This window comes from Nylanderia fulva, unplaced genomic scaffold (assembly GCF_048542155.1).
Source record: "Nylanderia fulva isolate GAGA-0341 unplaced genomic scaffold, ASM4854215v1 Scaffold7, whole genome shotgun sequence".
Lineage (NCBI taxonomy): Eukaryota > Metazoa > Arthropoda > Insecta > Hymenoptera > Formicidae > Nylanderia > Nylanderia fulva.
The window spans coordinates 3212627-3228426 of NW_028190807.1; the positions used below are offsets into that span (position 1 = coordinate 3212627).

The window sequence follows — 15800 nt, forward strand, 5'->3', positions numbered from 1 at the left end:
TTGCATCGTGCTACGAATACTGATCATAGATGATAAAAAGAGAGAGAGAGAGAGAGAGAATATTGTAAAAAATAATTCTGACCAATCAATGAATAAATTTCACGCATGTAGTGTTAAACAATTCTAAGTTCTCAATAACGGATATATATTGATGGCGTTTATGACGCGAGTGTCAAAATGTCACGCGATAACATTCTCGCGAGTGTGGTGAAAATTAGCTGGAAACCTATTTCGTCCGCGAGAACCTTCGTTCTCGTCCGTTGCATTCATCAAGAAACGATCATCGGTGCATTATGACCGCTCGCCGTGACCGATGTGGCACCGGTACACAGGAATTAGCCATTAAGCGGAATGACGTGCGATTTCTCGAGAGACGATTTCCGCGGTGAAAGGAGACTGCTGGAGAAATTTAATGCGCCTCGCGCACTCGAAAAAAGAATGAGGGAGGGGGAGAAAGGGTGGTGGTCCTGCGGCACCGTAATTCAATTAGACTCGCTGCATCGAAATTTAATGGGCCGCGACGCTGCAGCTTCGCTTTGGATCGGTGCCACGGCGCGTCCAAACGCGGGCCATGTCCGATGCAGAAAGGGCACAACGCGGCGCACGTTGCACGCCCTTTTGTGTGCCCGAAGGACCCGGCAGAAGTACTTGAAAAGAAAACAAGAACAAAAAAAAAAAAAAGAAAATGGGCGCACTTTACGTGTGCACGTACACTAAGCGAGTGTTTCCGCATGAGTAAATGTGTGAGTTTTCTTTTCGTGAAAGAACGAACGTGGTGCATTTATTTAACAAGTTACTTCAATGCATATAAATATATAAATGTGTATATAAATATATAAATGTGTACATATATGTATAAAGTATATATCAATGAAAATGTCAATCTAAAAATTATTTAAAAGTTTAAAAATCCGTGAAACGACAGAAATTAAAACTACACTTTATATATTATGTCCTGTAAAATAATCCCTATACATATATCCGCTTTCATGTCATATTTGAGTTATGTGCGACATGTATCAAATATTACTACATATGCCGTTTTCTATTTATCTCCTAGAAACATTGTAATTTATGAATATGTAAAGAGTACATACTTTTTCAGAGACATCCATAAGACGCGACGATATTTATAAATTTGTTTACTATGTGCAGTTATTGTAACGAATAAATCGAAATTAGTATTACGAAGCCGAATATGTTTAACTCATCATTCAACATTGCATTCGCTGGTTATTGAATGGGATATTGAAAAATCTCGGTGAGACTCTGATACTCTCTTCGTTCCCATCTTCAAAGGAAGCGCGCATCTTGCGATATTTGATTGAAAATTCTTGAATTCAATATGAACATGGCGAATTACGTCAAGCGTAAAAATTATTGCCAAAAAATGCGCGCAGCCAATATCGATTAAAATTCAATAGGGTGTGTTTCGGAAAGTTACGAATTGTTCGAGTTTTTCAGTTTTCATTTCAATTTTGTCCATTTAGTTTTCCAAATGTTTCAGATTCTCCGCTTTTTTTGTAACGCAAAAAATTTCGTTAATCGTAACTCTACAGTTAACAGAATAAACTTTTACCAAATCGCGTTAGCTCTTATAACCATATTTAAAAACTCCATCTCTTAAATAAGAAATATCAATGAATTTCACTCACCTTCCTCGTCGATGGAGAAGATGCCGACGCCGTCGCCTCCTCGGATGCTGTAGCCAATCTTGGAATCTCCGCCTGGTGGATCCGCATCCTTCGCTCGAACCGTGGTGACGAGGGTGCCGACTGGTTGGTTCTCGAAGACACTCGCGGACACGACAAAGTCGTCGAAGACCGGCGGATAAAGGTTCTCGTTCACGTCAATCACTTCGATCACGAGCAACGTCTCGGAGGACAAGGACGGTTCACCGCGATCGCGCGCGACTATCGTCAGCGTGTGCGCCTGACGCTCTTCAAAGTCCAAGCTCTGAGTTGTTCTCACCGTTCCGGAAATCTTGTCGACCTTGAAGAAGCCCTCGCTTTCCATAGCGTCCGATAAAAAGTACTCCACGTCGCCGCCCGCGCCTTCGTCGGGATCGGTGGCGTCCACGACGGCTACGACGGTCCACACCGGCACGTCCTCGCGAATCTTGACGTTGTAAGTCGACAGAGCGAAGGTGGGCGCGTTATCGTTGACATCGTCGACCGTCACCCTGACCAACGCGTCCGAGTACAGAGACGGGTTATTAGAATCCTTGCCGCCGTTATCGCGCGCGCGAATCCTCAGCTCGTATATCTCTTGCCGTTCCCTGTCGAGCTTCCCGAAGACGCTCAGTATACCCGTCACGGGATCCACGCGAAAGTCATTGGTCTCCGTCACGAGGGAATAGGTGACACGCGCGTTATCGCCGAGATCGGCATCGGTGGCGTTGGCGCGCCACACGTTCGTGCCATTTAGCGCGGTCTCGGAGATCCTGAAGCTCGCCAGGGACTTCTCGAACCTGGGCGCGTTGTCGTTGACATCGAGGATGATTACCGGCAGCATCTTCGAGGCAGACTTTTGCGGCTTGCCGAGATCGAACACGCTTATATTCAGATAATACTCGCTCTCTCGTTCGCGATCCAGATAACCGATCGTGTTGAGGTCACCGGTGTCCGGATCGATGCCGAAGACGGAATCGCGGTCCCCGCTGGAGATGACGAAGACGAGTTTGCCGTTGTAATCAAGGTCGCGATCGCGGGCGCGTATTCGCACGAGAGTCGTGCCGAGCTTGAGCGACTCGTTGACCCGTATCTCGCTCGGGAAATCAATGAACTCGGGCGCGTGCACGTTCTCGCCGTAACGACTCGGTATCAGGGTGTACTCGTCGTTCCGCGACGGCATGTTGTTCCTCTCCGCGGAAGCGATCGCGTCCGTCAGTCTACGAGCGACGCCGGTGTCGTGGCACTCGAAAGCGCCGGTCTCGTCCGTGAGAATCCTCGCTTGCGAGCCGAGATTCCGTTTGGCGTTCACGAGATGCATGTGCACGGGATTGACGTCGGCGAAATGCGTGCCGTCGGTGGCGGTAACGTTGATGATCCTCTCGGTGGCCTTGATGTCCGACAGATCGCAGGCGACCGACAAGACGCCGCTGGCGGAGTCGAGAGCGAAGCAACCATCCGCATTACCGGAGACTATCCGATAACTGACGATGTTCCCGGCGTCGAAGTCGATCGCGGACACGGTGATAATCTCGGAGCCGATTGTCACGTATCGCGGCACGTGACCGATACAGTCGATCCTCTCGAATTGCGGTCGATTGTCGTTCACGTCGCGCAGCTTCACCCGCAGTTGCATCTCCGCCTGTCGCCGATAAGGCAGACCCCAATCGCTCGCTCGCACATGTAGCAGATACTCCCGTTTCATGGTCTCGTAATCGAGCACCTGTTTCGTCTTGACGATACCGGAAAAATGATCGATCTCGAACGGCACCATCTTCAAGTTGTCGATACTGTAAGATATGTAGGCGTTCTCCCCGGAATCGCGATCTTTCGCTGTCACTCGTACGACGGACGTGCCGGCAGGTTCGTTCTCGTCCACCCACACCTCCATTTCCGGCTGATCGAAGATCGGATCATTGTCGTTGGTATCGACCACATTGATCTTCACCTTGGCCGAGGATTGCTTTCTGGTGCCCGCGTTACCCTGATCGATCGCCGATACCGTGAGCGTGTAAAAGGCCTTCTTCTCCGCATCCAGCTCGACGGCGGTGTACAGCATACCGGTCTCGGCGTTCACGTAAAACTCGCCACCCTCGTTGCCGCCCACTATCTCGAGATAGACCAACGCGTTTCTACCCTCGTCCGCGTCTGTGACCTTCAGTCTGATCACCGGCGTGTTGACGGGCGCCGTTTCCGGGACCTTGACCTCGTAAATCTCGCGGCTGAACACCGGCGCGTTATCGTTCACGTCGGTCAGATGCACCGGTACGAATTTGTAGCTATATCTCTGCGGGACCCCGCGGTCCATCGCGCGCAGAGTGAGATTATAACCTTGGAGCGCGGTTTCGCGATCGAGCAGGTGAAGCACCTCGATATTGTACTCGCCGGAACGAGGCACGCCGACCGGGCGCACCCTGAAGTGACCGGCCGGGTCTCCGCCCACGATCTCGAGACTCGCGATTTGCCCGTGCACACCCTCGTCGCGATCGATAACCCGCACGATCGCGTAAATGTCGGCGTTCGAGTTCTCCACGATGTCGGGCAGCTGATGAACGTAGATCTCGGGCGCGTACAGATTCACCTGTCGCACCCTGATCGTGACCCTCGCGGTGCTCGCGCGGCTGGTGCCGACGCTGCGAAATAGAGTGCCGCGATCCTTCGCTACGACTACTAGCTCGTGTATGGCGCGTTCCGCGTACCTAATCAAAAAAAAAGACGTTTGCTCACGTTTCGTACGTATCATATTCTATAGACGATTTATAGAGAGCAAAATACAAATTTTGTTTTAGTATTCTAAGTAAGCTTTGTTGAAGTACATAAACATGAAAAATTACAATTGCGAGGTATAATAATATATATAGAAAAAAATAATTCAAGTATAATATATACATAACAATTATATCAATAACAATTAAAATTCGAACATATCGTATTTTTAAAGACTTAATGCGAACATAAGTTTAGATAAAATGGCAAAAAAGAATTACTGATGCATTATAAAAAACAAATAAAAAAGTTAATTATTTTTATTTGCGAATTATTCATTCTGTTTAAATTTTTCTTGAGATATGTGACAATGCAAGCCGATCAAACAATTTGGTTCGTCCAAATTATATAAATTTGAAACTCGAGTTTCTGTTTCAAACTATTTGAACAGTTCGATCACGTATTTTTTTTTCTCATTGCTCTATTCATGAATACGCGTGACTTTCTATAAATCCGAGATAAGGAGAAAATACGTCGTAATACTAACCTGAGTGGTCTCGTGAGCGTTATTACGCCACTGACCGGATGAACGGCAAACTGATCGGTCTCCTCGGCGAAGCTATAATAAATCTCGCCGTTTCTGCCGAGATCGGCGTCCTCGGCGATTACCCTGAGTATACTGCGATGCAAAGGCGTGTCCTCCGTCACGGTGGTCTCGTACTCGATCGGATAGAAGAGCGGATTGAGATCGTTCGTGTCGAGGATCGTCACCACCACCGTCGCGTCCGCGATCGTTCCGCTCTTACCGTCGTGTCCGTTCAAGGTGGCGCGCACCTCGAGGACGTATCGGTCCTTGCGCTCGCGGTTCAGCACGTCGACGTTACTAGTTCGAGTCCGAATGAGGAGAAAGCAAAAATCGCCGACGGTGCGCTCCTCCGCTTTAAAGAACTTGTCGCGATCACCGCTCACTATACGAAACTTAATGTCGACGTCGCTGTCGGCGGACGCGAGCTTTATGCCCATCCTCTCGCTGGGCAGGACATACGTCTTACCGATGGAATTCTCCGGAATGGAGACGTTGTACAGGGGTTGAGTGAAACGAAACTCGGACTTCGAAACGACACTCGCGTCATCCTCGAACGGCGGAGTCGTCGCGACAATCGATGACTTGATCGAGCCGTCCCCGACTCCTCCGCGTGACGGCAAAAAAGTCGTCGGCACGGAAGACGGAGAGCCGGCCGTGGCCGCGAACAACCACAGCCACAACCATGGCCAGGCGTGCAACACGCGCTGCTTTATCTTACGCATGATGGTGTCGCTAGCTCATCGTCGGTTCTGGTCGACAAACACTTCCGCCCGATTTGCCCCCCGTTCGGCAGAACGAGGCCACTGCGAGAGACACCAGACTTCCGGTCCCGTTTCGCGTATCGGCGGCGGTCACCTGAAACAGTAAACAGTGCCGAAGTTAGACGAAGCGACAAGTTAAGCCAAAGGAGGGAGAAAAGCCCGCGGTAGTTTAGTACGTGGGGTACGGTCGAACGGCAAGATCCAAGATTATCTCCGATGACAGCTACCGGCTTCCACCCGATCGAGCGCGAAGACTAGACGGTTTAGCGGAGGAAGTTTCGTTGGAACGAGCGAAGGGAGGAAAGAGAAAGGACGCGGAGAGACGTTGTGCATTATTGATCGATGAATAAGTATATGCACGAGACAGCAAATAAATCATTGGAGGAGTGAGAAAGTAAGTTGCAGAATGTGCAGGAAACGAATGCCGTATGCTCTCGAATTATTTATTGATGAGACACTTAACTTCAAATGGACTCAATCGTCCATTTCGCGGAATTTCGCTGGACGTAAAAGAGGCAATCAAATGCAATTATGTGTCGTTATGTCGCTTCGGTGAAACGTGATTGTGATGGAAGAGTGCTGTAAAATATTCACATATCAAAATCCGAATTAAAATTCTGTTAACATTACAGCGCGCGATCGATCGAGTTCTCTTTTTGAAATTCAGGTAAAAGAAATTCTGGTTAAAGATTATTCTTTAAAGATAAGCTATATTTTGCTTCTATATGTATTCTCGAAAAGAACTATACTCTTCTAGATGTGATATAAAAATAGAAAAAATTGTGATATTTAACAAATATCCAAATGGCTCTGTTAACAATATACAAAATATAACTAATGAATTTATAATATAAATTGATAAATTTTATATATATTTGATTTATACAAGATATTTATAAATTTTATTTATTTTATTTACTTTATTTATTTTATTTGTTTTATTTGTAATACATATCATTTTATAATATATTTTATAATTTACAAAAAATATTTATGTATAATAATATATATTTAGATAAAATAATATACGGTTTCATATTTAATTTTTATTTATAAAATTTTATTTATCTTTAACAGAGGGGTGATGAAAAGTAAATAAAAAATGATTTTAAAATAGGAAAAATATTATTTTTTCAAAAGTATACCAAGCCTCGGATGCATCAACGATTTCTCACGAATTTAGCCAGCGCAACTATCATTTCCCCGCCTGACAGTTTCAGAACCAAAGTTCCGATATCAGAGCGGCTCGTGTCAGGATGTAGGCGAAATACGATATGGGTGCCAGGATTTTGCCTATCTTCCTAGTGTCCTCCACTCGAATTCTCTCTAATCTTGACCAGCAATGCCTCCGGCCGCGTTTGCAGAGTCGATATATCTCGCGGCGCATTTGACAGCTCGATATCGATACGATATCCACCCTTGCAATAGGAACGATACCATTACGTCAATAAAAGCGTGTCTGAATAAATAACACGGCTGGCTGTCCGTTATTAAAAGCGTTTCCAGATGTTCGCTGACGCTGTACATGACTTGTTAATTTCAAATTATCCATCGCCATCAAGTTTCGAAAATGAGAAAAACGATAATAATCGGAATAAGAACAAATAAGAATCGCGCTTTAACAATCGCATAATTATCTCCCGAAGATAAAACGGGAGCCTGAGATCGCCTCGTTCCTCGTGACTGGCAAAATTGTTGGAGACGAGATTATTTTCCGCACGCTCGTATTTGTAAAGCGACGTCGTGATCGTGATTATTAAAGGTGGCGATCTTTAATAACAAATCGAAGAAAGAGATTGGGGCTTTAAAGCGTCTAAAACATGGGACACCCAGCTTTTTTACGCGTCTCGGTGAATTGCTCGCTCACGCGAAACCTTCACGCGTACTCGACGTCAATTACACAGTCGCTGATTCGTAATCGGCGTAATAAAAAGCACTTTAAACTACGGCGCGTTTTTCTCCTCCTTCCGCAATTCCCGCGTGCTACGCTGCAACTTTCCACGATAATGTATCTGGAGAACGCTCGCGCGCGCGCGCATGCACAGGTAAGTGTAAGTGAACAAAAAAACGAGACGAGACGAGCAAGCGAGAGCGAGTCCGCGCCAAGTTGGCGCCTTCTGAACATTCGCGTTATGTCGCTACCGCGTTCGCGCAGCCTTGAATGCAATCCAACCTTGAATGCGCTGCCGACCGGTTGACATCTCCTCGTATTTCCAATCTCGGCACCACGTTAATGAGATGTCTCGTTTCCCTTTTGCAGGCGGACCGAAAATTCCGGAATAATCTATCGTTTATTATCGCAGAGCTTAGCTAATATTTCCAACAATGCAGAAAGTTTCAAGAAGGGAAAGATGTGCTACGAGAATCAGAAAAACGCGCGTATCTTAAGAAATATTTTTGACAAAATAACTTAAAAAATAGTTTTATAATATTTTTGAATTATAAATATTAATTAAATTTCACAAAGTCAGTAATATTAACTGCAAACACGGGACAACACTGAAAATGTTAATCAACATTTTCGACGGTATATTTTCACATTAACGCGACAATGTTTGTCCCTGTATCAAATATGCTCTTCAGCAAGCACGTCGACCGCGGAATACATTTTCCTCGAATTTATACTGCTGCATCATACGGTCAAGTCCAGAGGAAAATCCCGTTGCAATCTTCCCAAATGTATTTGCATACGACGCTGGATATACAGAAAGACTCTACGCGACTCCGCATGCATACGTAAATAAAATCACGTTTCTTTCGCATCCGCTTAAATTCACTCCGCGGGAGGATCAACGAACAGACGAATAGAAAATAGATCGGGACGTTGGAGTCCAATTTCTTTCGCGATTTCTTCTTCAAAGTTCGGCGTCACTCACGAGAAAGAGAGAAACGTTCGTCTGGCTAGCTAGCTAAAGCATGACTATAGTGACAAAGTAGAATTATGCGGATATCGAGAACGAGACGACGGACATCTAAGATTGTACTCGACGGTTTCCCGAAAGACCTCCGTTGGCTTCCTCTCTTTCAAAGGAACCAAGCCGGTGGCGTTGAATTGTAGAAACAACGAACCGTAGCGCGGAGCCTTTGACAGCAGCGTAAAAACATTCGAGCGAAATTACGTGCTCCTTTTTTACCTCTTCCCTCTCTTTCTTTTCCTTCCCGATGAGATTTAGACAGCTTTGAGCTCTTCACGAAGAGCTAAGAAAACGAATGGGTGAATGATTTTTCAAGCCCCGAAGGCGGGTCTTATATCGTTCGGCGATCGCGACAATGCTCGCGTATAGAAACTCGTTTTGCCAGTTAAATCGAGCGTGAATTGCGATGCCGCGTGCAGAAAACTGGAGGTGGGATCCGCAAGAAGGATGGCGAAGGCCGGGAATTTAAAAACGATCGAGGGACCTAGATATATAGCGAACGGGGAAAAAAATCGCGCACGGTGAATCGCTCGAGAATATTCCCGCGATATTTTTTCATACGTACGAACGTGCGTACGTTCGTTTTTCAGCACACTATCGAGGAAAAAATGCAGGAATCGCGCGGCTATGCGAACGACGAGCTGAAACAACATATGCCAACTGCGTATATGTCAATGCATGTGCGATCGTCCGTTTTTGAAGGGCAAACGGGTCACGAAGTGCGCGCGAAAGAGGTCAATACGATGGGGACGATGGAATTAATTTTTTTTTCCAGCTCGAATCTAGTATGTGTCATATCCGTCGTCGTTGTGTGTTACGAATTTCAGTCGGTTTACGGAACAAACACACATCTCGCTAGCCTCATCTCGATCAAGCTTAAAAAAGGCACTGTTCGTTTGCTTGCGCAACGACGTCAAAAATATATTCGACAGTATTGTTATTCCCAAACGTATGCGGCGATGTATAGCTGCCTGTATTCTCGAGTCCTTTAACGAGAAAAAAACATAGAAACGAAGAGACAAATCGGATTAATATCTACTGTTCTCCACCGTATGTTTGCGCGTAAACGTAATCGTTCTGAATTTGTGCCGTTTGGCTTTTATCTCTTTGATACAGCAAAGGAACGCGCCTGTTTGCTGTAATGATACTTGAAAACTTGCAACATTTCCGGTAGCTTTTAATCTGAAAGCAAACTGTTTACTTTCCCCGAAATATTTTCTCGATATAAACTTTTTATAAATCTTATTACTAGAGATATCATTATGTATCAGAGTCTTATTATTAATCTTATCATTTTAGTTCTTTCAGAGAAAATTAATTTTTATGACGGAGAATGAGTGAGCTGAACAAATTTATTTTGATTATCATCCAGAATATTTCGAGAGACTTTTATCCAAAAATTATAATTTTATTTTTTTAATCAAATTAAAAAATAGCATAGTCATTATTATCCATTGCTTTAGAATACTTTAGACTTTAGATCAACAATTTATGTATTCGGCTAATTCGCGTTATCGAAATACTTTGTATTTCTATGCCAATTTTTTATTTCTTACAGATGTTTTGCCTCTTAAAAGCACGCCAGAGTTTTTATAGAATCTTTTCTTATCTCTGAGAAAAAACGAGCCATATGCCAACACGCCCTGTTCGAGATATCTGCTCAAGAGTATAATAAAATACACATTAATATTAAAGTTTCTCGATCAGCTAACGTGCAGAATATTCCAAGCATTTCTACTGTACATATTTTCAGATTTTGAGAAATTCTCTTTTATTTAAACGGGAAGTGACTATTGATAAAAAATTAAAACAAAATCAGGAAATCGTGGCATATGGAGAACATATTGTATTACTCGTATCATCGGCACATTGATGTTTCCTCAATTGAGAATATAATTCGTATACAAACACGATAGAATAAATATATTTATCTAGCGTTCAACGATATTGCAATATTATACAAAAATTGCAATAAAAGCATATATCCACTCGGAGAAACCGTTATTCGCCTGATGTTACGAGTATATTTCGAGATGTAGAGAATCTTGAAAGGAAATATATATTACCGCGTCTCGTAATAGACACCGACGTTTCGCTCTCTAGCGGAATTATCCGGATGAGTCTCTTCGACACTTATCGACGATTTGTAGAATCGCGTTTCCCTCGATTCGCCTCGCCTTATACACACTTTGTATCGGCGTAACGCGCTCGCAAGAGAGCGTTTTCTCGATCAAGTTTCCCGACGGAGTCGTGTGGTTGAGGGAGGTCCCGGCGATGGAGTATTACTAAAAAGATCGAACTTTCTCTAAGCCGTTTATTGCACGTCGTGCCGTTACGTAGATGGGATTTCTTGCGCTTCGTCGCGCGCAAAGTCTGGCGGATCGCGTTACACTCCGACGTACGGCGTCGTCTAATGTACAAAGTTTGACAATGTCGAATACGCGACGGAACCGGTGAACAAGGGAATGAACGTGCCCTTCGGGCATTATTTCCATTCTCCCTCTTTCTCTCTGTCTCTCCAACTTGGCGAACTCAAATTGTCCTGCGGTCTAAGCCGCGATATAATACTTCCGGCGGCGTTGTGCTTACGCTAATAACATCGTACTTCGCCACGTAATTGCACGGAACACGAGGAGACGCGTGTCTTCGATAAGAGAATACCGTAATACGTTGGCGCCACATAAACACGCCAGCGACTGACTATATTTGCGATGTAGTGTTCGAGAAAAAAGATATGGATTCATCGAGAGAAAGCGCTACTATGACGAATCCCGGTAGATTCGATTATCATTTTTTTTAATTTACTCGTCGACAAGATTCGTTAATTAATTTTACCCTCATCAATGCTCCCTTTCAAGCGTAATATCGCTGAATTGTTAAAACATAAAAAGGAGGAACGCGAAAATTATTTAGATATAGTCGGAATATATGTTATGTTAACACACGAAGGATATCGCTGATGGAGCATATAACGGTATGCTGCAGTGACAGAAATTATGCAGAATGCACTCCGATCTGTCCGTATGAGATTTTTTCCCGGGAAAGTGGGTTTCCGTGTTTCTCGTTGCACGGCGATCTAGTTACGCAGAGCATACATACGTCACGCGCGCTGAAAATATATATTCCTCGTCCCTTCTCGCTCTTGTACCGCGAATGCACACCTGCAAATCGTGTAATGCAGGCGACTTGTTGAGTACACAAATGAAGAACTAGCGAAGCCACTTTGGCGATACGTGGCTGCCGCCACCTTCGTCCTCGTTCTCGTCGTCGTCGTCGCTGCCGAGGCGCTCATGTAAATGCAACAAAACGTTGCAGTGCGGCTTTAAGGTCCGGATAAAAGAAGGTAAGGTAGGCGAAGGTAAGCAAAGACGATGAGGATCGTGCGGGAACGCGCGCGATCATTACTATACCATTTCTCCGAGCGAGATCGAGCGAGGAAAAAGGAGAAAACGTACACACACACACACACATATACACCGAGAGAGGGAGAAAGAGAGAGCACGACAAAAAGCGGCGCGCTAACTGCCGGGCACCTTCGAACGCCGTAATCCAGTAATGCAAATACGATTCTCGGCCATGATTTTCTTACTTCTCCCTCGCGTATCGCAATGTACATTTTTTTCCCGAGCTCGCTGTACTTTGTCCGTTTTTACACCGGCCCGGCTTAACGACGGACTTGGAACTTCGTTCACAATCGTTTGAAATACCCATCTGCGTAAGACGAAGAGAGTTTGTGATTATATATGCTCTCGTGCTTATATTCACGATTTCGTTATTAGTCGTGCGTGAGATTCTGTCGAGAGGATAAACATTATAAAGACCTAAAAAAATATTTAAAAAAACAAAAATTCTAAATCCATTTCGAATATAGATGAAATATTCGGATTAATGTCATCTCTTCGATTTTTTTTTTCGCTTTATTCTGCAACCTGGTTGGCAAACAGGATCGCGCGATATACCAGTCTCGTCTTTCCGAGTGGGATACAAGCGCAATGGCGAACAATCGCGCTGACGATCAAACGAGGATCGAAATGGAGAACGAGCTCTCGAGCTCGCTCGGGACCAACGCGCGATGGCGAACGGGCCCACCCGCATTCGGACGTCGACCTTGACAAATGGACGCAGGCGATTAAATCAATCCGGCGAGATATGGCTCTCTCGTGCTAGCGCGACACGTCACGTTGCGTGGCCCCGCTATTTATGTGCTTCTACGCGATCGCGATCCCAAACACACCCCGAAGAGAGGCAACGCCGGCTTCATCGGATCCCGTTATATACCGCCTCTTGTCGACTTTTTGGTTTGCCGGCGCCTGCAGAATCGATTTGTTAACTCGTCAACTATTCCCGCACCGATAAAGCCAATCCTAACTTCTTCATAACGATCGATATGTTCATTTCGCGATTAATCGTCGTCGTGATTTTACTCATCAGGCTTATAGAATGGGTGAATCCGAGCGTTAGCGGAGAACGAGTCTCTCTTTCTCGTCTCTCTCTCAGGCGGATATAATTCCCCGTGATAGGGCGCGCTGCAACGATTATTCTGTGGACGAATCGGAATTACGGGTCCTTAGATCGCGCGACCATATTTAGTGGCACGGCGGAAACCAGTTCACTAACAAAGGCTGCGAGCATATATTGGCGTTAATAGGGTGTAGGAGTGATCTTAATGAGGTAGACCATCGAGGCGAGCGTGGGTACCCGCGTACCATCAAAAGTCCGATACTCGGGCAGAAAGGACAGAACCGACCGCCTTTGTCCGACTCCTATTCGAGAGGCCGCAGGATTCTACGACGTGTAATGGATTTATTTCCAGGGTCCAGGTTACGGGCGTTGCTCTTTCCCTTATCCTCGATATAAGACATAGAAAAGCCGGACAATCGAGGGTGAGTCTTGTTCGAGAAAATCGGGGAAGGCTATATATGTATACATACACGCGTATGTATGTGTGCAGTGTTATATATATGATATAGTTTTTTCCAATTTTTCATCCCTAAAAACATGTTCCAGATAATCATCAGAAAAAGGAATCGCTACTATGGAAAAGTGAATGGACCGTGTCAAAGGGAGCCCAGGTATAACTTACGCTTGTTTTTACCAAGGACTCTTTCGATCGTATCAAAGTGCACCGGAATGATTGTGAAACATACGGTCGCGTATTTTTATCTTCACTCAAGTATAAACGACTATAGAAAAATACGATATCGTTGTGTGTGAAACGACATATGATAGTACAATAGTATGCATCAACATGATATATCTGTGTATACGTGTATTAGACAGAAATCTTCTTTTTCATTTCCTTTGTGTGATACTAAAACTCTTACACCGCTAACAAACGTAACTCAAGATAAACTCGAGAGAAACATCCGTCCAATGTTTATCTAAACCAAGTAACTCTCAATAACGATTCAAAGGTAGGAACTAAAATGTACTACTTGTATCGGCTATTGAAATTAAAGCAAAGATGTTATATTTATATATTTAAAAAATATCGCGGTTTACCGTGAAAGTGATATACATTAATTTAATGTTAATGTGCTGAAAAATCATTGGAAAAATAAATCAAAAGTAATTCTTAGTAATTAATTTAGATACATAGAAATATTAATGTCGTGCATAAAAATATATATATTTTTATATTTAAATTTTATTTTCTAGTATATTTCCAAGCCACATAATAACTTGCGTTATCCATTTCAAATTTTAATATCTATTTTATATAATTTGATGTATTTTTGTAATGCATATATCGCGATTAATTCGGTTTGAAAGTTTAATGTTTACGTTAAACATTTTTTATTGTGGCAAGTTGCAAATGCATTCACGACAAACGTGCTAACACTCGAAACTCATTCTATTATTCTGTACAATATTACACTTTCGCCTGACATTTCACCAATAGCTGTCGTTGCGCTTTCATCTATGATTTTTACCGGTGTTCCCCTTTTCTTTCACGTTGCTTCCGCAACTCGTTAATCAATACTCGATCAATACAAATGTTGAACTCAATAAACAAACATGCTAAACAAAGTCTACATTTATGCATTTATTTAGCTATCGTACACACCGAATATTGGGTATATGTTGCTGAAATTGATTCTTGTTGTCAATTCAAGTCCTCACAAATTCTACATAAAAATTGAAATAGCCTCTCAAATTTTCCTATTTTCCTATTTATTATTTTTCAATATACATATAGGGGTACTTGAGCGATAGAATAGAAACTCAAGAGTAATGTAAAACTCGTTGTGCACGAAAGTTCCTGCGGTCATGTATTATGGAGAAGACGAGGAGCAGAATTTGTCGACTCATCGCATCGCGTACCAGCAAGTTCCGCCATCAACTAGATAACGAAACACGCCAAAGGTTCATCTCACGTTCCTCTCATACGTGTCCTCTTGTACTTTTACAAGCCGACCGATCTAATTTGACATGGGACGAATGACGCGAGCATCCAGCGCGATTCCTTTCTGATTTCCCGATTGGATCGGCCGTTTAGTATTGTCCCCGATATCACAGATGAGACAGTTCGATCTTTGCCCTGCGGCGCATTGTCCGTGCACAGTATTCGGCGATTCGTTCCGTTCGTAGAAAATGGCACGCCATCAGATGTTCGGCTCTAGAAGCGGCTCGCCCTTCTTCCACTCCCTATAGGGAGCCTCATATATAGGGATTTTTATTATTACGGCGTTATTTATCGTCGTCATTTTCCCTCCGATAAAACTCCCATTGTTGCCGGCGTGACGTTGAGCAGCAGAGTTATTTATAATGATTGCCGTCTTGCATTCGCGCGAGCGGATCCTCCTGACCCGCGATCTATTCGTCGCGGCAATCGCCAGCCAGGCACCTGTTGGTTCTTCACCGAATGAAATATAAATTTGATGACGACGATAGCGGCAGTCGCTCGCTCGCTCGCTGCGTGGGTTTTCGGGATGCGGAGGTAGCGCGCGCGTAGACAGCGACTCGACGAGATATTAAATTCCTGCGGTCCACGCGCTTTGCCTCTGTCAGCGCCGTTGTCATTATTTTTGTTATTCTTACCACGCGAAAAGGATTCTGCCTATCGCAAGCCCGATAAGAGGATGCATTTTTTTTTAATGTATACAATCATTTTTCAACAATTCAGACTTTAATAAGAGAGAAAGATTCTCAATATGAAATA

At 44.1% G+C, this 15800-nt stretch overlaps 1 protein-coding gene across 7 annotated transcripts in view; it reads right to left on the minus strand.

Annotated features, from left to right (window-relative positions):
* The window catches only part of kug (FAT atypical cadherin kugelei), a 310594-nt gene that overhangs the window by 208846 nt on the left and 85948 nt on the right, over window positions 1–15800 (minus strand). For all 7 annotated transcript variants that reach the window (XM_029316160.2, XM_029316159.2, XM_029316158.2 and 4 more), the window contains exons 2-3: window positions 4924–5817; window positions 1656–4369 (exon numbers count right to left, since the gene is read on the minus strand). In XM_029316160.2, coding sequence (XP_029171993.1) covers window positions 1656–4369; window positions 4924–5684 — 3475 coding nt within the window. In that variant the 5' untranslated portion in view covers window positions 5685–5817. The remainder of the gene's footprint in view (window positions 1–1655; window positions 4370–4923; window positions 5818–15800) is intronic.